We start from the raw sequence: 23,981 nt of genomic DNA on the forward strand, positions 1-23,981 counted from the left end.
TATTTGTTTACCAGTCGTTAAGTGTCTACGACTTTTATATTTCTTCTTAAATTAAAGTTGTCTGAAATAATTAATTCATGTAATTTGCTGCAATGCGTGAATTAAAAAAATATACACACAAAAAATGTATGTATGATGTACAGCACGTAATGGCTGTGTGAATATACACAAAGTGGAAGTATTACTACAACTATCAAATAAAACCTGCTTAGTACATTAAGCACAGTTTTGAGATATTGAAGTTTGATTCGAATTTTATGCCGTTATTTAACATAGAGTTGTTGTTGTTAATATTTTTGATAACAATTCTACAGGCTTACGTTCCTTTCTCAAAATTTGCACTTGAATTTAATGGTTAGTATTTGATAAATTATTAAAAATATAAATACTTCTACAATTAAATTTAAAAGTTTTACTCAAGAAGCATTAAGCCAACGTTGTCTATATAAATTTAGTGAGCATCGTTTACTTGGAATTTTGAAACAGGTATGCACAAGTAAAATTGCAAACAAGTTTCTCAAATGTTACTTTTGAAAAAGTGAATTTGATAAATTGCAAATAAAAGTGAAATAAATAAAAATGCATGCAGACACAGTGACAATTAATCTCTTTTTTCCAAAGGCTATATACAAGTAAATGTATGTATGATTGAACGCGGTAATATTTTTGTCAGATGTTGTTGCAATATTTTTATATGTATTTAGAATATATTAGTATTGCAATATATTTGTGTATATTAAATATTTCGAAAGTGATAGTCGTTTTATACTTAACTCGTTTGTTATAAACTCCAGTTATAATATATTCATTTGCCACTCTAGATGGATTTATGCAACGGTGTTTATAAACAAATAAACTTTCTGAAACCGCAGTAGCATTTCTCAACATATGTATTGTATATGAATAAGTACACATGAGTATTATTGGCATAATATTCTTGCCACAACTACATCAAGTAGGAATAGTTTCAGAGGTGTTGTGGATTAAACTTGTTTACTATTTTATTATTATTAATGAGTATAACTTAAGGGACATTACAAAAATGTGAAACTAACAAAAAAAAATTTCATATTTCGATATACTGTTTTAAATAACATGCCACAATTTCAAACGATATCTCAAATAGTTTTTGAGCTACAGGCTTATAAAGTGTAATCGCTCAGTTCAATCAGCTCTAACAGTTATTAATCTTTGTATCCACAAATGGAAATATACTATCTAATTTATTCTATAATAAATGAAGTTATGATATTAACCTTTCTAAAACCAGCACACTCTTAATTTTAGACGCAAATTTTTTATTTCTCGGTTGCCTTATTAACAACGACAAACCAACACGTTTGGTCGCTTAAGAAATTAATGAAAATTTCAAGATGTTTCCAATAGTTATTATAGTTATTTATACTTCACGCTGTAACTATCTACAGACGTGGGTAGGCGATAGTAAATATCGCGGCATTTTAATTTTGAAAGAATTGCAAATTTTAAACCAGTTTTTTCAGCTTCGTTATCTACTTCGTTTTGACCCACACGCGGCGTTAAAGCGTGTGAATCTGAGAAATATATTCACGCTTATTCATACATAGATATTTCTCTAAATTAGTATCATCTTCATATATATATATTTATAGACTAGTTTTTTATACCGAAATATTTTCACGTTGAATAAAGTTATTTTGCTCTCGCTCTGTTAGTTACGAATCGTTTCGTTAGCAAATTTAGCTTTGTCGAAAGTTCTACCTTTTACCTTTTGAATATTCGCTTTCACCAATAAATTGTCAAATAATAAATTTAAATACATAATATGTGTGTGAATTAATAATTAAATATTGCTTTCCTTGAATTCTAAGAAATTTGTGCAAAAGCCTGATTTTTGTTCGCAAATTATTTTTGCTCAAATTTGCATGACAATTCAAATTGTAAGTCTCAAGTTCAATTTTTGACAAAATGTTTGTCATTAATTAGCAAGTAATCGAAAAATCTGTTTATTTATATTTTGCCCTTTAAATATTATGAAATGTCCAAGTCAAGTCACTCCTCTCTTACATATATTATAAATGTCACCTGGTAGGCGAGTGCCTCTAATGCCCCTTTTAAGATTCAAAATCTGAATGAAACAATCAGTAATATCGAATAAACTGGCTATTAATTTAATACAAAATATAATGTTTGTATTATATGAGCTTGTTATTTTTTATGGGGCTATTTAGTATATCTTTCGGAGAAATCAGCACATTATATTGATAAAAAAATATAATAAATTTTTTTATAAACAATTTGCTTTTCTAAATTTATTATTCAATTCTTAGTATTGCCGAATGTTTGTGAGATCTCTCCACGTACGTAAAAGAAAACAAGCATGGTACGTAAGAAGGAGTATCAACAGCTACGATGCTGAGATACCCTACATTAAAAATGTTTGGTGAATTTTTTAAAGAGGTATAAATTTATATTGCAAGAGTATAAAAATGGTCTAGAAACAGCAACAGCAGCAACAGCAACATTCATATAGTGGCTATTAATTAGTTTTACAGACTAATATTTTTTTTCAATCAATAAAATTTTAAAATGAAATTATTTCAATCGAAACACTTAAGATTTTACATAAATATACTTTAATAAGCTTTATTTTATCTTACATATACTGTGTTGTTTAATTTTATTTTTTACTTTATTTTATTAATTTTATTATTATTATTTATTAAAGTGTGTTGTGGATATTATTTAACTTTATTATTATTTTTTTATTACTTTTAGAGTTAAAGTATTATATGTAAATAAAGCTAGTTACTCTGGTAATAAGCTCAAGCCATTAATAAACATTTTCGTATATACATCTGTAGATGTTTAAGAAGTATACATTTAGGATTATTATAAGCCAATAAGATCAGAAATATTCGCACAATATCTAGTTTTTTCATATTTCCTAAAAACAGTCCGCATTGTTTTAATCATAATAATAATAATACTTAATTATAATGCAATAAGGAAACCCATTTTTTATATTTTATTTTTTATTAATAATTTTTTTTATTTTTTTTATATACCGTACGACACTTTAAGTTATTTTTATTTCAACTCAATGCGCCATTCTTACAACGCGAAAAAGAAAAACAAATTTTTATTCGAAATTTTTTACATGTAAAATTTATCCTGTGAAGCGCTAAAATATGCAAAACTTTTTTTTCACCTATTTAAACATTTACGTAAACTCCCATAATGAGTTTGGTGATGTAAAAAAAATATATAAAAACCAGAAGTTTCGCCCCTGAAACCAACGTTTCTTTTTTTCTGCTTCTGATCTATTTCTTTTAGCCATATCAACGGTCCGGTGACTAAAGCCCAAGGCGCACTTCTGTCTCGCGAACAGAATAGAAGCCAGTAAAACAGAAAATCCTAACGAAAATACAAAAAAAAAAAACAAACGTTGATTCATACAACTTATAAGCTATTTTCTCGAAACACTTCTTTCACTCAACAAGTTTTCGCTATTTCCACTACTTATTTCGTACACACTAACAAATAAATCAAAAACTTACACCACCAACAACAACAAAGCAACGGTGAATATAAACTTCGTGAAACAAAAAATAAAAAAACGAAGGCAGCTACAACAATTCGTTCCAACAAGCACGGCGTCCCTACGATCTATTCAATCTTCTGCAATTACTTCCAAACCACACGTGTCTCTGCCCGATTCATCGACGTACGACCTGCAGCACGAGACACGCAGACAAAATCGTCACGAAAATGTAAACCAAACGTTGGCCGAGCTAATTGCTGTACTCACGAAACCTACACAATATAAATTAATAAAAATTTATAATTTTTCAAAATAATTTAGAATTCATATTGGAAATTGTTTTTAACAAATTTTGTTAATTCAAAAAACAAACTGTGTGTGATATTATTGTTTTCATTTGTAATTTAGTATTAATTTTTAAAAGTAAACAATAAATATTGAAACCAAAGCGCCAAAAAGTATGTAAAAAATTTTATTCACATAAAAAGCGTACGATATTTTTTGTAAGTTTTTTTATAAAACAAAATAGTTTACAATAATTGGCGCTTTAAGTTTCATTTGTACGCTTAAATAATTAGTATACAAAACTTCATAGCGGCATAATTTTTTAGCAAAATTCAAATTAATTTCTATTAAAAAATATTTGCGTCTGCAGTGTAGTTAAAATAATTTGTTATAAATAAAAAAATAAGTGCAAACATTTCAAAGTCCCTTCCAATCAACTGACTTGCAGTTGGAAAACATTCTAAATAGTTTACAAATTATTGCAATTAATTTAATTATATTAGTTAAATTGTTTTTCAAAAAAGTTGGAAGCAAACTTTTTTAAGCTCACAAAAATGCGCATAGATTTCGATTCTTGCCCCGAAAATTCACACAGATTTTAGTAGCACTTAATGATAAGTAAATAAAATAATTCCATTTATAAACTTTTTAAAAGAAATATAATATATAAATAAATATAAAAATAAAAACAACGAACACAAAATGCCGTCGCCGAGCAAGAAGCAAGCACAGCCGCATTTGTCTTTAATGACCAGCAGCCACGATGATGATTATATGAAATTAGCCGATGCCGGTATCAGCAATGATGCTTTCCAAGCGCCGCCAACACCACAAACGGCAACAACAAATATCTGCGATAGCATGGAATTCATTTCCGCCACACCAAATCCAAATCCAAATACAGTCAACACTAAACAACACACCAATAACACTGATGAATTAGTTTTAAGAAATAATAGCAACAATAACAGCAACAAAACCAATAAGAATGACAACACACCATACTACACGAGTAACAATGACGTACCACATGGACACTATCGATATACATTGCCATTGTCACTGACAGCGCCATTGCCACAACCCTTGCCACCACCAATATCACAACAAAAAGAGCAACAATTCCAAAAAGCTCAGCAACAGGATGATAAATATAGATTATATACAATTTATGGAAATGGTGAGTTGCATAAACACAAATGTTAACATGAACAACAACAAAACACACAAACAAAATGATGTGAAAACACGAATCCATTAATATATATTTTTTTTTGCTTTTTCCTACCTATTCACATCTATATATCTATATTTGTATGTAATGTGCTTAAAAAATGTTGTGCCCTCCTACTATTTTCACTACTATTTTTATTTCCTCTTTGCCACTTTCTTCTTCTTATTATTATTAGTGAACTTTGCTCTTACTCTTACTCTCTACTTCACTTTCCTTCCTAGTAAAAATTTTCTACCTTAATGATCAATGTACCTAAATAGACTATGTAGTAAAGTGAGCCCTAATTTTTTTATTATTATATACCGAAAAAAGTCACTTGCTAATCACATCCCAAAATAATTCCAAAACTGAATAAAAAGCACCCGTACATTTATATAACACATTTATATTCTAATAATAAAATAATGAGCTAAAAAACTCAAAATTTAAAGGAAATACTCTGAATTAAGTTAATGTACATATGGATATAGTATATTATTTTTCATTTATTTTTTATATCTATGTACATATGTTTTAAGTAGGCTTTTCATCACAAAGAAACAACTATATTTGCAATCTCAAATTTTTTTTGCTCTTATATTATTTAATTATTTTTATGCCATCTCACATATTATTTGTTGAAGCTTCTCAAATAATGTGAGTTATTTTTAAATTACAAAATTATTTTTTTTTTTACAAATTATTTTTTTTTTTTACAAATTTTTAGACTTTTTTACAATATTTTGCATGCAGTCTTTTGATTTGAAGGTTGTGTATATGGTATATAGCACCAAATTCGATTTGACAAGTTCTGTAAGGGTTTTTACCCATCATTGTTTGCTTCAATAATAAGAATAATTTATTGAAATTTTCTTATTTATTATATTTTTAGTCGATTATTGAATATATACTTGATGTTGCCATAAGTTCTGTTAAAGTGCAGGCTGTTATAAACATAACTAGTTAAAGTTCATTATATTATATATAGTTATTTTATAATAAATTTTATTTATTAATACATATCTTAAGTGCGTGATGTACGAAATTTTATTTGAAATTTGTCAACTTTAGTTTTCACTCAAGCCCTCAAACGATTAGGCCATTGATCAGTAGTAACACGCACAGGTTCTTTGACAACGCTGCTCGAAACAAAGATATACGACAATTCATGTTTTCTAACTCTGATCATAAACTGTATTTCAATTGGGTGATTTTTACCTTGTGTGATGGAATCTTGTTGGAGCATCCAATGCTCTTCTGCCAGTACACTTTTACCCTAGTTTTAACCCCTTTGTCATAGAACTAAAGAAATGTAACGCCTTTGCAAGAGACTCCATACCAAAACATTCAGATGGATGCTGACCACGTTGTAAAAAATTCTTCAATGATGGAAATCTTTTTTCTATAAAAAGGATACTTGCATGACGATTGACCGCACGCCTCTAAAGAAGCCGCTGCATCTGTTGAACCGAATTTGCTTCAATCACATTGTCAGAAGATGGCCAGTGGGCCGATGGCAGCCTTTAATATGGAAATAATTACGAATAAGCCTTAAGATTGATCTGGTCAATACTCGTATATACATTCCTCTTGATCTTTGTTTTCATTTTCTAAGGTGATGTCTGCGATTGCGTTCGCAAACAGTTTTTAAGACTGATTTGATTCGAACTATGTATGTTATGCAAGAACTACCACTTTTCTGCAAAAATTATCAATGTGGGGTAAATAAACATTCTCGAAACATTAAGTTTATTCAGAAGCTCATAAATTGCAATTGTGCTTTTTCCACACTTATTTAAGGCAATTATCGCAATACGATTTTCTTACCATGTTATAGCCGAGTTCACAACAGCGCTCCAATTGTTTTTCCTTCCCGCTGGTAATTCCAAGTGTAGCTAGGTCCTTTTCCACCTGGTCTTTCCAACGGTGTGGAAATCTTCCTCTTTACTCCACTGTTAATAACCGAAAGCTAATAATAAACTGATTTTTAAGTAATAAATAACAAAACAACTGAGCTTTTTTCTAACCTTGTTGTATGCATTGTAAACTTTCTAACGGACTTATGGTAAGACTAGTATAAGTTTTTGTCGATATGCATTTTTATGTAATTGGTAGAAAATTAAATATATTTTTGTCATGTTTGTGGTCCACGAAATCTTATAAAAACAGTGCAAAAAGTTTAATTACAATATTATATACATATTTACAATTAAGTACAGGATTATAAATAGATAATTTAATTAATTGTATTATAATTTATTCACGCACTAGTTTTTATTGTTTTGAGATATCAATTTCCCACACGTGTTTTTTTCCCCAAGAAACTAAGTTGTCGGAATCGCCGATATCAGACCAGTGTTGCTTATAGCTAACATACAAACTGATCGATCAAAATCAAGTTTTGTATGGAAATCTTCTCTCTTTGACTAGATATATTTACGAAATTTAGCACAGATCAAGTCAAAGCTAAAATAACCGAGTAAACTGTTTAGATCTAGAATATAGCATATAGCTGCCATTCAAACTGATCGTTCAAAATCAGGATAAAGACCTCTGTATGCACTTTTATGCTATGGTAAAGGAAGTGCAACTATTTTGGTGCAGCCGAAGATAACGTTTTTTTGTTTATTTAAATAGTTATTCATAACAAATTGTATATATGTATGTACATATAATGATAAGGTATAAAAGAATATCATACATATATATATTTATAAAACCATTACCTATTTTAGCAACTAAGTCACCTTTTCATACTTACTCGTACGTAAGTAGAATTTCAGTTAATGCAACTGTTTATATTTTATATTTTGTGACTATTGTCATGTAAGTCGATTATTTTGCACAACTAATTAAAGTTTCGCGTGACTCAAAGCATCGGCAAAAGTCCATGCATTTATTTTATCGATAAACGTGAAGAAGTGAAATTGTTTGAATATAAAGTATTTGAACTCAAAAACCTGCACACAAAAAATACCGAATTAACTGCTTACTCACACAAATATTTATACATCCATTCTGTACATAAGTTTCTGTGTGAGAAGTGCCAGGCCCATGGGTTATATTTAAGTGTGCTTTTATTAAAAAAAAATACAATTTAATAGCGCTTTTCGTAGAGCCTTATTTATCTATGCACGATTTTTGTAATTTTTCTCCTCAAATTGATTTCAATATTTACGAGTATGCACTTTAGTAATGTGAAATTATATATTTAATATTTTTAGATTTATTTTATGACTACTTTTGCCTATGCACACGTTTACTTATCGTGATAAAAATGCAAATTCGCAATTTTGACTTAATATCTTTCGTTCTTTTTTTGTCTCTTCCAACACATTTCTTCTTATTTCGACTACTCGTTTGCAGACACCGACAATGACAAGTTGTCCGGTCTCCCACAATCGACGACTGGTTCACTAAGCTCAATCATCACGACGTCCATAGCATCCTCAGAACCAGATCCTGGCACGGGTGGTGGTGGTCGTGGTAGCGGAGGCGGAGGCGGTGGTGGTGGCAACAGCAGCATTGGCGCTTTAGATGCGAGCAGTATTGCTGGTGTGCCTGGCAGTAGTGATGAGAAGTTGGCCTTAAATCGACCGGGTATTAAGCAGGAGAAATGGTCATCAATATTATTGCAAGTGTCGATACCGTTCTTTTTGGCTGGTGTGGGCACAATCGGTGCGGGTATTGTGCTCGGCCGTGTAGAGGTGAGTCAAAAGAATTTCACACAGTATATTTAGTTAGTATAACTTTGTGGCATTACAAGTAAAATGCTAAAAGTCATTTTTAATTGCTTGTGTTTAGGTGGGAAAAATGCCATTGTCACACGATTGTCAACTAAATCCAATTTTTTTAATTATATACTACATGTTCATAGAGATGATAGATATGATAAATACATTTCAATTGTGTTTTTGTTTTTTTTTTGTTTTTGCATATTTTAATTTCTAAAATCTTATTGTACAACACACGTGTGTTACGAAATTTCAATCCAAATGCGCAGTCATTTTGTGCATTTTGATTACGATTACTAGTGCGATAACAATTCTGTAATCACTTGTTCAGATAATGTAATTATTCTTAAATTACAGGTATAATAAAAATGGCAATATTTAAATGTGCGATAATTTTCTCCCACAAATGAAGTATTTGCGAACTTCATGTATACAGTTAGTAGGGAAGAGGAAATTTTTGTGAAAAATTATGACATTATATTTCTTTTAAGCGTCAGGGCTTATTTATTTTTTATAGTTCATTTAATTAAAGTCATATCTACGATAATTTAGCTTATTTAATAATTTATTAGTCATTATTATTCGTGTTAATTTTAGTGCGTACTTTGCATGCGATAATTTAGCTAGTTTTCTTGAAGTAATAAATATACTAAGCCTATTAAAAGAAGTTGGAAGTATAGATAAACTTTCACGTTTTCAAGTTTATACATTTTTGCCTTACTTTCATATTAGTCTAAAGAGATGCCACCGGCCCATAAACCGCACCAAACTGTAATGTTTTCGGGATGCATATTTTGCATATTGACGAACCCCGTCAGCCAGAAATGAGCCTCATCGCTTAAGACGATTTTTCGATGAAAATCCAGATAATTTTCAAATTGTTGCTCAGCCCAATTCATGAACATACGCCGATTATGGTGGTCAAGCGGCTTCAGCTCTTGCGTGAATTTGATCTTGTAAGGATGTAGTCCAAGATCTTTTCGCAAAATTCGCCACAACGACGTTACAGAGATGTCCAACGCTTGAAAACGACATGTGAGAGACTGATTTGGGTTCAATTGATGAGCTGGCGGCAGCAAAATTCTTAACACTATGGGCACTTCTTTGTCTCACTGGCACAGGAACATTTATACTGTGCCTGTGGATACAACATTTTTTCACTAGACGCTCAATTGTTGATCTGACAAGGCGATTAAGACGACCATAAATTGGTCGTAGCGCTCTTAAAAAGAGCCCGAATTTCGGTAGTAAATTTTAATAATTTTGAGTCGTTGTTAGATCGTATATCTTTCCATGATGAAATGACAAACCTTACTGAATAGAAATCTATGGCGTCGTTTGCTGCCCCTATCTGTATACTCTTATAGCGTCCTTATTGAAAACCTATGAAGATATTCCTATAGTTAAGTATATTACCCACTGATCAAATTTGACCCGGACTGGAAAAAAACATATTCACATATTTAAGCCAATCCGAATACAAGCATGGCAGCGCTTAGTCCAATTATCTATACATTTGTTATAAGTCTCGGCTGGGATGCCCTTCAGTGAATTTTGATTTTTGGAGTGATATTCACTAGATTGTAGAACGGTTTCGAAGTTTATGCATAAACCAACATCTTACCACCAGTAATGATGCGTTTCATGCAGGGTTCCCAGTCTCTTTTGCGCTAGTTGACGTCGTTCTTACAGGATTCAGTTTATTTTTATAGGAGTCTAGCATTGACATGCTTCAAACCCGAAACATTAACGAAAATCTCTTATAAATCTCTATATTGATCTAAGTTAAAAACACTCAATAACCGTATCCAGATAAATAAGTATGCCTTTTTAAAACTCACACAGCTAAATGTGCAAATATTTAGTATTATTACTTTATTGTGACCTATTTGACATTTTATCCCATTATTTAACTCGTGTAAGTCCCCAGTAACACCGTTACTTCAAAACCTAAGTTGCATCAAAATAAAAATCCCCAAAAAATGAAAAATGTGAATAATTTGCGAAAAATTAAAATGAACATGCATTAAATGGTATTGCAGTAATTAAAATTAATACTGGTGATAATAATACATTAATATTAAAGCAGCTGTGAAATTAAAACTCTCGCTTGTCACAGGCGTAATCCCATGCCTAGATACAAATATATACCCTAAACTATATTTATTTGTATATCTAGACAACGGGACCGCATATTATCTCTAAAGACAACACCTTTGCATGTTTGAGACTAATTTAATGACTGCAATAGGCGTCAAATATGTACGGACATGCAAGTGTACAAGTATATATACGAGTACAAATATCAAAATACTTTTTTCTAAGTCTCGTCACACTGATTCGTTTTTATTTGACTATTTCCTACACTTTTCCTCTTTATTGTCAGAACTGATTGTGCTTTTGTTAGAGATTGCGCCACATCAAATTATGTGTGTTAATATAAATTTGCTTATTGACATTTTCATTACGGCGTGTTAAAATCTTAAATAAATAATTATCTATACTCATCTTTGTACTCGTACTTTATTTGCGAGTGGAATATTCCATTAAGGATTTATCAAACATTTGCACAAAGAGAGTTCCCACGAATTTTAGTGTTAAAAGGTGTATAAAACTGGCAAATATTGTTGTTTGTGTTAAATATTTCAGAGAAATTTTAATCCCATACAGGTACATTCTTAGAAAATACTTATTGTCACCAATTGCTCCAAAATTTGTGTTTGAGCTTAGCATTTGCATGCACTAGGCGTGTAATTGAAATCACTTTGCTCTCACTGCAATAAAAGGTGAGAATTAAAACTTGAGTCACTTTGAACGGTTGAAAATTAATTATTTGAGCACATCAAAATAGTTTTTATATTTAAAGACATCTATTATTAGACAGTGATCATAAAGTGTAGAAAATATAAATAAATATGCAGTTTTATTCTAAAAATAAAGTAAAGGAGTAAGGAAGAGCTTAGTTCGGGTATACCCATTTCATACTCTTGCAACTAACAAGGATTAAAGCCAGGAAGGTACCTTCACGTACATAAGGCCTGTTAGTTATATGGGGTCTTGGGCGAATTTTCACTGGATTTTATTCATTCTAAGCACAAATATTCATCGTTATAAGAAAAATGCGATCTCTCAATTTTATTAAGATAACTCACATATGGGCCAATATATGCGATCTAAAGTCACCAGAAAGCTCGAAAATCTTTATGTTAGGTATATAGGGGCTAAGAGAAGTATTGACCTACATACTAATATCAGTAAAGGATTCTCTCTGAATTTCAATTGTATCTCTCACTTATCGACCGATATTTTCGGCCAAAAGTCAACTACAGATACTTGGGTTCAAATATTAATCGTGCAAAGTTGTATCCCGTTATATTAATTGCTTCTTGACACAGGAAAGTAAAAGAATCACTCATATTCGCACTATTACAAAAGCAAATCAGTAGAATGTCATATAACAAAATTTTTTTGAAATCGTTTGGGCGAGTCTAGAGATATGTTTTTCACCCAAAAGTGGACGGTGCTACGCCCAGGCTCTGTTAAAGCCCTACCATTTAGTTGTTGGTATCTCGCGCCCCTTACTACTGCGATCCCTCGTGCCAAATTAGAGTTTTATATCGTAATTTGGTCCTCAGTTTCGACAGCTATCGGTTAATGGCGATATGTGGGCGTGTCAGTGGTCCGATTAAGCTCATCTACGAACTCGTAATTTTTTTTTGTACTAGGAAACCCGCATACCAAGTTTCATCAAGATATCTAAATTTTTACTCAAGTTACATCTTCCTCGGACGAGCAGACAGACAGTCAACTCGTGTCGTCATCCTAATAATTTATATATATATGTAACCCTATATATATCTCGATTAGTTTTAGGTGATATGTACAACCGTTGCAAGAGTATACAATTAAAGAAGCAAAACATGTTCGATTCAATAAAATAAATTACTAATACGCCTAGTATAACCCAAATATAAAGAATGAGTATATTCGGTAAAATTAAATTACGCAACGAGATTTATAGCGGATAAAACTCACAAGAAAGATCTAGATATTATTTTAAATTAAATTAATTTCCAACATGGTTTTAAAAATTCGTATGTGAGAACTGAGAAATAACTATACATTTCACTAAACAATTGAAACTATCAAATAGCATATAGTGTATGCTAAAATTATACTTAAATAGGTTTACTTAAGAATGATTGAATCATCATGTGCTACCTGATAACCATGGAATACACAAATGGAAAGTTTTTAAATAAGTTAAGCTCATAATAATCTCAATTTTAGGAGTTTTTGGCATGGAAATGCCCGTATTAAGAAGCTTTGACTGCAAAACTCACTAACTAAGAAGCAACCATATAGGAGAGATTCTCTACCAAACCCAACACACACATAGCAAAACCTTCTTGACCGACAATCATAGCTTGGGCACTCATTGCACCGGCTCACCGCGATTCTACCGCTATTACATTCCTATTCCTTATGTCAATATTCTCGTAGTTTTTTGAGTAGTAAAGCGATCTGAATTACTTGGAGAGATTTTCCTAGAGGTGTTTTAGAATCACTTTTTTAAAGTACTAAGCGAAAAAAAAGTTGTTTTCGCTCTAATGGATACTACATACCTACATAATATATGTGAAAGCATTTTATATTATATATACCTTGTTTCCATGAAGAGCGACAATTAAATACTGACAAATGTTAGAATACTACTTTTAGCGTAAATGTTGATATTTTTTTTAGTTTTTTAAGTCCTTAAGTAGTAAGTGTAAGTGGCTGATAATGCCAAATTTTGCCTCAAGTGGCCATGCAGACAGTTGAAAGTTATGTTACTACAAGCGAATGAATTGAAACTGTTTTTTATGCTTCGATTATTTTTGTATACTCATATTTTATCTTTTACATTAAAGCTTTTGACGCATTATAGCGGCAAACAAAGAGAGTATGTCATAAAATTACCAATTATATTTATTTGCTTAGATAAGTTTTTTGTTACCCTGAACAGGGTGTTTTAAGTTTGCCACGTAGTTTTTACCCCCCAGAAAGAAACGTCGGAGGCCTTATAAAGTATTTATCAATGTGATTACCTAAATCAATTTAGTCATATCCGTCCGTTGCATATTTACGAACTAATCGCTTAGTTTAAGCGATAAAATGGATATTGTCTGAGAAGTTGTTCCTTTGTCGGAACTGGTGATATCGGAACATTATGGTCTATAGCAGCAATTCAAAATGAAAGATCAAATCAAGTCCTAATGTGGAAATCTTTATTATTTGACAAGATATCATCGCGGCATTTGGCATGCATTATTGGCCAAGGCAATGTTATATTATCCGAACAAATTGTTCTGGTCGATTCCTGTAGCATACTCGTATAGCTGCCATACAAACAGTATGGAGTATTGAAAAAATATATGTGATCCGGTCGGCACTACTCCCAACTCCCTTATATCATATATAGAATGATTTTCATTTTTTGAACAAACTTAATGTCGAATATTTCAGTCAGTGGATTCCGATTCTCTGGTTGACGTAAGGTATTTCTTTAGCTTTGATTCTTACAAGTTACAAGAGTATAAAATATTCGATTGTACACGAACTTAACCCTTCCTTACTTCTTTTATTTTTTTTTTTGTTGATAAGAAAAACTTTATTGTCGCTTATTGATTTATATAAATATATTTATATCTTTTGAATACAGATGCAATAAAATAAAGAGAATTAATTATTACAAGCACAAAAACCTATAAATTAAACTGTTAGTTTCGATCGCACTGCATATTAACGTGTCATTAATAAGCAAGTGTATCACATTTACGTGTTTTACATTTCAACTATTTTGCTTACAACGTTTTAATTGCCTTCTTCCTTTCTTGCTATCACAAATTTATGCAGATATACAAATGCCTAGACATGTTAACATAGATTACTAATAAATTAATTTTTGTATTTTTTTGCAATTTCTTATGCCACTCACATATGCTGCGTAGAAATGGCGTGTTTTCAAAGAGATCACCGAACTATTCATACTCGTACCGTCACTGCTTGGCCTCAAGGGCAATCTCGATATGTGCCTCGCATCACGTCTCTCCACACAGGTCAATTTGGGTAATATGACGTCACGTAAAGAAGTCATTCGTATGATTGTTGGCAATATAGCATTGGTTCAAGTGCAGGCGACGGTTGCGTCCTTTTTGGTTGCAATGTTTGCCATTGTTGTTGGTTTGGCGATGGATGGTACATTCTTTTTTGAACATGTTATGCTGCTGATAGCGTCCGCTATGTTCACGGCGACCTCATCGTGCTTTGTTTTAGGTAAGTTTTCGTAAAAAATATTGTTAAATAATTTATATGAATATTAATTACATAAACATATATTCTCTGAGCACTTTTCTGGCATTTTCGTACAAACAAGCGTTTTTAATAAATATTAATATTTTTTTCACAGATTTTGTGTTAGTGGCTGTGATATTATTGTCTGAAAAATTCAATTTAAATCCTGATAACTTAGCAACACCGTTAGCGGCATCTATCGGTGATGTCGTTTCAATAAGCTTGCTCTCCTTCATTGCTTCATTACTATTCGATCACATAAGTGAGTAAAAATTTACTACTCAAAGACTAAAAAACCACTTTTCTTAATATTGTTTTACTGAAAAATAAAACCATATTTCTAACTATTTTTATGTATTTTCTTTACTACAGAAACTCATTTATGGATCACATTTGTTATAGTCGCTTGTTATTTAGTGCTTTTACCCATGTGGGTTGCTATTGTGCTCAAAAATAAATATACTCGTCCGGTATTGAAGAGTGGCTGGGTGCCGGTACTCTCTGCGTTGTGTATAAGTGGGTGAGTAATAAACATAAACGTTTGTATAATTTTTGTGTTTTCTATATACAAGCATGATATAGTTAAAACTCCATTCGAAACTACTCAGTTCGCTAATGAAAACTCTAAATATGTGCATACATACATATATAGAAACTTTATTAAATTAATACATAATAAAAAGCAACAAAAGCGGATTTACTTTTGCCCCTAAAGGAAAGCCAATATAATTTTAATGAATAAATTTAATAATAGTGCATCCTTAGCCTTTTTTTTTGCAAATATTTAGAATTGATATATTCCAGTTCGTTTAAAAGTTACGTATGCCACCTGTCGTACTTATATAGATCCGATCAAATTTGACCCGGACTAGTTCATTTAAAATTCGTGAGCAAACCGAATCTTAAAAAAAAAATCGACACTGAAGCTCATCTTAGTCGAGGCTTATAACAAGTGTATGGAAAATTAGACGAGTTGACACACTTATATGGGCCGAGAAAATTTCTTTGAAGGCGATAATAATGATTTGTTTTAAAATGCGCGAAAATGTAGTTTTTTTTTGCCAGTCCGGGTTAAATTTACTCAGATGGTATAACATAAATTTTTAAGTAAAGCTTTAGCCCCAGTGTACTTTACTTTAAAAATTAATAAAAATAAAAACAAATTAATTATAAAAAAATAAAACAAAGTAAAAATAACATAAATAATTTCGAAATCGCTAGCAAATAGTACCTGATCGCTAACAAAGAATTAAATATTAATTAATAACAAAAAATGTTAACAGACACTTTTAAATACATTTATACTAAGCTTAAACGCATGCCTAAATGCCTAATACTCAAAACAACACCAAAAACAACAAATAAAATAGAAAGAGAAATATACATAAAAATAAAAACAGTTTCGCGTTCTACCGCTCAGGTCATAAATTTAAAGTAGAACTTTGCTCAGAGCCACTTAAAGTAATATAAACACACTTTTCAGCAAAACACTTTGTTATTTGACGAAAAAGAAAAGCAAAAAAGGTAATAAAAATCATGCTAAAAAGCATGTGTAACTGAAATTGACGTCAGGCACTTACAATTATATTTACGTTTGCTTAAAATTCGTAAAAAACTGACAAAATCTGCAACTCATTTGTAGTAGCAATTTTAAAATGTATAGCAAAAAATAACTATAAATAAATTCATTGCTCGAAAAGTTGCCAACAAGTGTCCACTTGTGAAGCTTATTTGCGTAAGCGTAACAGATCTGAAGATTAGATTTAAAAATAGAATGAAAGCACTCTTCAAAATCAGTGATTACAAAAAAAGTCAACCTACATGACGTATACGTAATTCTTAATTCTCAAATACATACATATGTATTTATTATAATTATTTTTTTTCTATAATTGAAATAAATATTTTGGTTTTTATATTATCTTTTTACTTTAATTGAAATAAATATTCTGGTTTTTATATTTTATATAATTTTTTTTTGCATTTTTTTTTCAGCCTCGGCGGTCTTGTGCTCGATGCCTCTGTGGAAATATTCAGCGGATTCGTCGTATTTCAACCGATTATCAACGGCATTGGTGGTAATTTGGTGTCGGTGCAAGCGAGTAAAATCTCAACAATGCTGCACCAGAGCTCAATTATTGGCATTATACCACCACATACGAAGATTTTCGAATGGCCATGGAAGGCGCTGTTCAAAGGAGGTAAATTGAAATTGTTGGTCTTTGTATTCATTTAAAATTCACGGGTTGTTACTCACAATTTGTTATTTAATGGCTTCAATACAAGAGTTGTATTTATTTATATTTTATATTTGCCTTTTTTTTTGGTTTTGATAAATTTTAATTATAATTTTCTTTAATGTGTATAATTATATTTTTATATTTTTCAAACCAAATTCTTAAGTAATTAAATTAAATTCTTCGAGTAACTTTTTTCGTTTGAAGTGAATTTATATATTGCTTTCAATTTTTATAACTGGCATATATTCGCTACTAAGAAATTTTTTCTGGCAACTGTAATATAATTATTATTATTTTCAAAACGGACATATTTGTATTATTTTTAAAAAATAATAATTATTTTTTCCTAAGAAATATTACTTTAGTTTTATAATATATGTATGCATATATCTAACATGTTTTACCACTTTTCAGTTCCATATGCTAAAACGGCGCGCATACTCCTTGGCATGTCAATTCCCGGTAATATTGTGTTCGTGTTTGCTGCCGATTACATACACATGTCCACGTCCACGGTTACAATTGCTTTCGTTTTATCTTATCTGACGGCGAGTTTAATTCAGGTTAGTATAAAAATAATTGTTTTTATCTTTTACATAAATTTTTAAGCATTATCAAGTTTGGCGCGCTCAACAAAAACTAGAAATTTTGCAGGCTTCAATAGTTTGGTCAGGGTTTTGATGCTTTGTAAGTTGAATCTGATAGAATTATATTGAGATAAGTTGTCTATGAATCTTCATTCTGGTCAAGGATTAAACAAAGATGTACTATATACGAAAAAAATTCTAACATACATCGGTATCTCCCAAGTTACACAGTTTGGAACAAATATAACCAAAGGAAGCGGTTTTAACCTCACATACTCACTAACACTTACTAAGTTATACTTTGAACATAGAAATTCACGAAAAAACTTCAAGAGATATCACATACACGTTATCCTGTCCGATTTCGAGGTCAGCTCTGGCCTACGTCCTTATTCATATTGCTACACAACCCAGAGCCTCTATCGAACTCCGGAAAGTCGCCTTTAACAGTCCCAAGGTTATTTCTGTTAAAAAACCAAGGAGAGGGAGTTCTCTGAGGTCATTTTTTAAATGAGATATACACATGCAGTCTCGCTATTAACTCGGCAGTTATTAGTGCAGGATGTCAGCCCCACATACTAAGGTGATGGAATACCTTGACCACCAGCCCAGAGTTCTAATTTATGTCGTTAACTGTCCGCTCAAAGCTTGTCAAGGAGTTTTAAACCTCTTTTGCAATAGCATCAAACTTCTCCGGAAAACTTTCTTTACCGGAAACTACAAAGCTGATGAGCTTGTTAGAGATTTCATCCTTACCACAATTTCCACAGATTGGAAACGAGTCGGTACTTTATTGTCCTCTTGACCGTTGACGTTGGATCTATGAACTTTCCATGACGTTGGCAAGCGCTTGTCAACAAACAAAACTTGCTCAGCTTTTTTTCGAGCTTCAGACTGAACTCAGATCCCCTGAACAACTTGTCCTTAGTAAAGTTCAACTCGCCGTAATTGTAGGTGTTCTCTCCAATAGGCTTATACGCGGTGCGACTAAATATTTTTTCAATCGTTTTTACCAAAGCTAATGAAGAAAAGCGAGCTAAAATCATCTATCCACTTTCACCTCTATTGCACAGACTATGATTGATATACAAGGTGTGTAAAAAAAAACAGAACAAATGGGTTTTTCGGCAAAATCAATTTATTTTATTCAAAATAGTCTCCTTCTGCTTCAATACAGCTTTTTGCACGGTCCAAAAGCATGTCGAATGAGGGTTTTAGCTCGTTGGCCGGTATGGCCGTCAGTATGCCGGTACAAGCCTTTTGAATGGCCTCTACGTCTACATAACGCTTTCCTTTCATGGACAAATGCAATTTTCCGAAAAGGAAGAAGTCGCACGGTGCCATATCAGGTGAATACGGGGAGTGGTTAATGGTTAAAATGTGATTTTTGGTCAAATAATCGATCACAAGCGTCGATCGAATGTTGGATTCTGAGCAATTTTTGGTCGTCAGTCAATTTGTGCGGAACAAACCGTGCACACACCTGTCGTAAGCCCCAAATTTTTGGTCAAAATGCGATAAATCGATGTTTTGGAGATGTTCAATTCCATTTCCATGTATTTCAATGATGATTTCGGTCACGGATTTTGATTGGCCCACATGCTGATCGTCATTTATGTCCTCACGACCACTTTGAAAACGTTGCAACCACTCGTGCACTCTGCTATGGGATAGGCAATCATCACCATAAACTTGTTTCATGAATTTAAAAGTTTCGGTAAAAGTTTTACCAATTTTAAAACAAAATTTAATGTTGGCTCTTTGTTCGAAGCTCATTTTCGCACCGATAACACAAACATACTGACACTTAAAACGCAATAACTTCACTTCCAATCAATGAAATGTCATGAAATTCTCACTGGACAATCGATAAAGATAGCAGATTCTAACGCACCAGTCGACATATAGATAGGGCCACCAGGAGGCGCTAGATTCCTGTTTACTTTGGAACGCACCATGTATCTCGATAGGCACACCTTCGGCGAACCTAACACCGTGGCTGAATTTGATATTGACCGTTTTAAAAAATTTGTGGTAAACTCGAAATGATTCGTCGATCTAAGGTGATTCATTTTTAGGAGATTTTGGGTATTACAAAGCACCCAGATGCACAGCTGTAAAAGTGAGATCCAACGCTACCTTTCGTAACCTTATCTAACTTAGCTTAACAATGTTTTGTGTCAGTTCAAACGCTAGAAAGTAAGGCACAAATAGTAAGATTCGGCGACGAAAAAAATATTTTCCGAAAAACAAAAAAAATTTTAATGTAATAGCGGCAAGGAAGAAACGTGAACACATAAATCTATAATTTTTCTTTTAAACAAACAAATTAGTATCATCAAAAATATTTTAATCATTTTATGTAATTACTTTAAAATCATTATACAAAATCCCGTTCGGAATATTTAACTTTAATTATATTTTGTTATGATTTTAGGTTATGTTACTGTTGTATATTGCTCACGTTATTGTGCATGCAATGTGGAAGTGGAAAATCGATCCCGACAACTCATCGATTCCTTATCTAACTGCGCTGGGCGATTTGCTGGGTTCAAGTTTACTAGCGCTGGCTTTCCTCTTCCTGCTTTCGATTAATCAAGAATACGGCACTGAACTGAACGAACTCAATGCCTCGAACTGAGAGCGAAATAAACGAGCGCCCCAAATAAATTACATATGTACATGTGTATAGGATAATAAAGGAGAGAGGGGTGCGAGGCTACAACGTTTAAAATAAAACCAATAAATACAACAATTACATGAAAGGCTTTAAAGTGATAAACGAAAATTTAATAAAAAAAAGAAGTTCCCGATTTTCCCAAGCCGAAGCGTGGTAAAGCAGCAACAAAACGCATACATTTACCAACCAACCTTCAGTACGTACCTAAAGAGCATTAATTTATTTTTTTAAGCCAAGCCATAAATAATAAACTTATAAAATAATATATAAAAAAATAAAATAACATGAAAGCGTTAAAAATCGATGATTTTAATATAAGTATATGTATGTATTTATGTAAAAAGTTATTTAATACTATTAATTTTAAAACGAAAAGTGGAATGTTGGGGTAAAAGAAATAAAACGAAGGGGTACAAATGAAACGAATTGCTAGTGCGACTATTTATAATAACTGTAAAATTATGTAGTAAACAAAACGATTTATAAGCAGAAGAAAAACGAAAAAAAAAAACAATAGCAAGGCAAGTATGTGTGTATATACGAGTAGGTTAAACGAATTATGCGCGAATTTATATTAATGACAAAGATTAAAAAAAAAGGGAGTTATGAAATTTGCTGGTACTCAAAATGTCACGCCTAAAACGCAAACCAAATCATACACATATGTATTGTATTCAATTTTGAAAAGACTTGCATACAGATAGTATTAAAAACATACATATATGTATATTTGTATATGCTTACACCAGAATGTATGTATGTATATATGGCGGTAAAGTATATGCCACAAATGCAATTAAAGACTCGTTTGCTCGGTAGCGTTGCAGATCAATACAATAATATTGTTAATAATTATATGCGTAAATAAAGAATTAGTACAGAAAAAGTGTCATAAATAAAGTAAAATAAAATTAATAACCAATTATTCAAAAAAATAAGCATAACATAAATGCAACATATATGTAATTATTAACGACAAGTGAGATTTTTTAATAATGATTCGTAAACTAGCTTGAGTTTGTTTAATTAAAATAATGCAATAAAGTCAAATAAATTAGTACTTAGTTCATTACACCTTGTTAAAATGCAAAACGAAAAAAAACATACATAAAACAACTCAATTATTACATAATAAGTAAAGAACGTGAAACTAAAACAGATGGCATGATTAAAAAGCTTTAAGTTGATTATGTTTATATTTAATATTTTTCATTTTATTTTTTCCATTATTATTATTTTTTATTATTTTTTTAATGTTTTTATATATATTTTTTAAATTCATTTTTTAATTTTATTATATTGCCTTTGCGTTTCTGTCCACATTGCAAGTATTTGTAACTATTCCTACACACATTGCCCTAAACCACCGGTTAAAGCAAATGCTTATTATGCCACTTTCCCATTACCACATATGTTTGTTATTAGTTAATTAATAATAAATATAAATAATAATATTAAGTTAATTAAAAATATTCAAAAAACAATATTGCCAAAAAAAAAAAAACAGATTTCATTTTTGTAAATCTGTACACAATATTTTGTTGGTAGGTATGCAAATTCGAATGCTCATTTAAGAATTAAGAGTTTATGCATACAATTATGATTTTTATTGTGCGCCAGAGTTTTTTAGATAATAACTTATAGTGTAGATAAAAATAAAAAGTAAACAAGTATTTAAATATGTTCCAAAACTATTACCGTTATGTAGTTAAACAGCTTAAAATTTATTTAAATATCTGTAAAAAATTGTGTTAAACATTTACTTTTAATTTTTAAAGTAAAAGTTCCCATACTTAAGTCAACATATATGTATTTAATAATTTAATTTAAATTTTTAGTTATTATTTAATTATAATGGCATTCGAGTTAAATTTATATGTTACGTGTACATGCAGCCGCATGCGGGTTTTTATGGGAAATGTGATCGATATTAATAATTAATTATTTTTAAAATAGAAATTGTATATTGTGTATGCTACTATTTAATTACGTTATATTATGTAATAATTTTTATTTACTTAAGAATTATCGAGAAAAATAATTTGTAAGTAAACAACCAAATAAAAAAGTATAAATAAAATTGCGAAATAAAATGTTTAAAAATGGATGGGTGCTCGTTGTTATTTTGGGGTTGTAAGAACTATTAACTATTATTATTAATTATTTTCAAACCAGTATTAGTATTTAAAAGTTAAAAAAAAATTAATTAAAAATTTCGGAATGATGATTATAAAATAAACACAAATTTATTTAAAATTATTGTTTTAATATATTATTCCTAATTCTGTCAACAAGACGATATAGTTGAATATTGAAAAAAATTTATAATCAATAAAAATTATTAATCCAAGCTATGTTTATTATGTACCATAGACCACTCTGTACTTATTCAAATATATAACTTTTCGTTCGTATTGTACCGCAAGCAAGGTTGATATTTCAGTCGAGTCTCGTTCAATATCAATTGTGAATTGCGCGAAATGCTAGTAACGTTTGTCCAATTCGATTACATTTTTTGTTAAATATAATTGGTTTTGTTTACGACATATTTCAATAAATATCAACAATTTAGTGTTAATTTCATTTAATTATTTAACATTTACCATTTGAGCAACTAAGTTTGCTTACAAGATTAAATTATAAAGAAACAAATCGTACACTTTAATGCGCCATTTGTCAAAGGATTTCGTTAGCTCAAAAAATATTAGTAAAACATCACAATGCAGCACCCACGACGCACTTCAGAATTCCACGATGAACCTGGTACAGCAACAAAACGGAACTCTCGGTTAGTTAAAATTTTAATATTTTTTTTTAATTCTAAAAACTCGAATACATTTAAGGAGTACTCAAATGCGTCTAAGTCGCATAGCACGACCACACTCAATAGATCGCCAAACCTTGGGACTGCCTAGCTCTGCGAATCGTGGCAGTAGAATCACACCACAAAAGCAAGCGCAAAACAATGGGATTACTGAAGCGCCTGGCACTGCAAATAAGTACACCACCAAGACGAGTCGCATTGCGCGACCTTCTTCAGGCGAACGTCAAACATTGGGTATTCCAGGATCTGCACTGCGCGGCAGTCGGACCACACCACAAAAAACTCCAACTTCAATTAGTAAAACAGCAACACGTGTACTCTTCACAGCCGAAAAGCAGCGAAATGCTCATAATGACAAGAAATGGGTACAAGAAAGAGCCCAACAGATTACGGAATATTTGAGAGAAACCGTGTCTGGTGCCGTACACGGACTATCATGTGAATTCTTCGCGCGTAGTGGTTGTCTACGTCAAATGTCAACTAAACAATTTATAGCAATAATCAATCATTTTCTTTACTATATCTGGGGTACACGATTCACTGTAGGCAATAATTATAT

General features: G+C 31.3%; 2 protein-coding genes across 6 annotated transcripts in view; both read left to right on the forward strand.

Moving 5' to 3' along the window:
* The window catches only part of LOC105222774 (solute carrier family 41 member 2), an 84,682-nt gene extending 61,977 nt beyond the window's left edge, over positions 1-22,705 (forward strand). For 3 of the 5 annotated variants that reach the window (XM_029548872.2, XM_029548871.2, XM_029548870.2), the window contains 7 exons: positions 8,388-8,728; positions 14,749-15,073; positions 15,207-15,353; positions 15,464-15,611; positions 17,087-17,292; positions 17,746-17,894; positions 20,356-22,705. In XM_029548872.2, the coding sequence (XP_029404732.1) occupies positions 8,388-8,728; positions 14,749-15,073; positions 15,207-15,353; positions 15,464-15,611; positions 17,087-17,292; positions 17,746-17,894; positions 20,356-20,559 (1,520 nt within the window). In that variant the 3' untranslated portion in view covers positions 20,560-22,705. Of the gene's footprint in view, positions 1-3,315; positions 4,989-8,387; positions 8,729-14,748; positions 15,074-15,206; positions 15,354-15,463; positions 15,612-17,086; positions 17,293-17,745; positions 17,895-20,355 lie in introns of all 5 variants that reach the window. The other 2 variants (XM_011200243.4, XM_029548869.2) reach the window with 1 other exon arrangement.
* Positions 22,706-22,854: 149 nt separating this feature from the next.
* LOC105222797 (uncharacterized) lies at positions 22,855-23,981 on the forward strand (the record flags this gene model as incomplete). Its single annotated transcript, XM_011200271.3, is given in 2 exon segments — positions 22,855-23,386; positions 23,442-23,981. Coding segments are annotated over 2 exon segments (608 nt in total), but the record flags the coding sequence as incomplete, so codon positions are not given.

Source organism: Bactrocera dorsalis, chromosome 4 (genome assembly GCF_023373825.1).
Source record: "Bactrocera dorsalis isolate Fly_Bdor chromosome 4, ASM2337382v1, whole genome shotgun sequence".
Classification (NCBI taxonomy): Eukaryota; Metazoa; Arthropoda; class Insecta; order Diptera; family Tephritidae; genus Bactrocera; species Bactrocera dorsalis.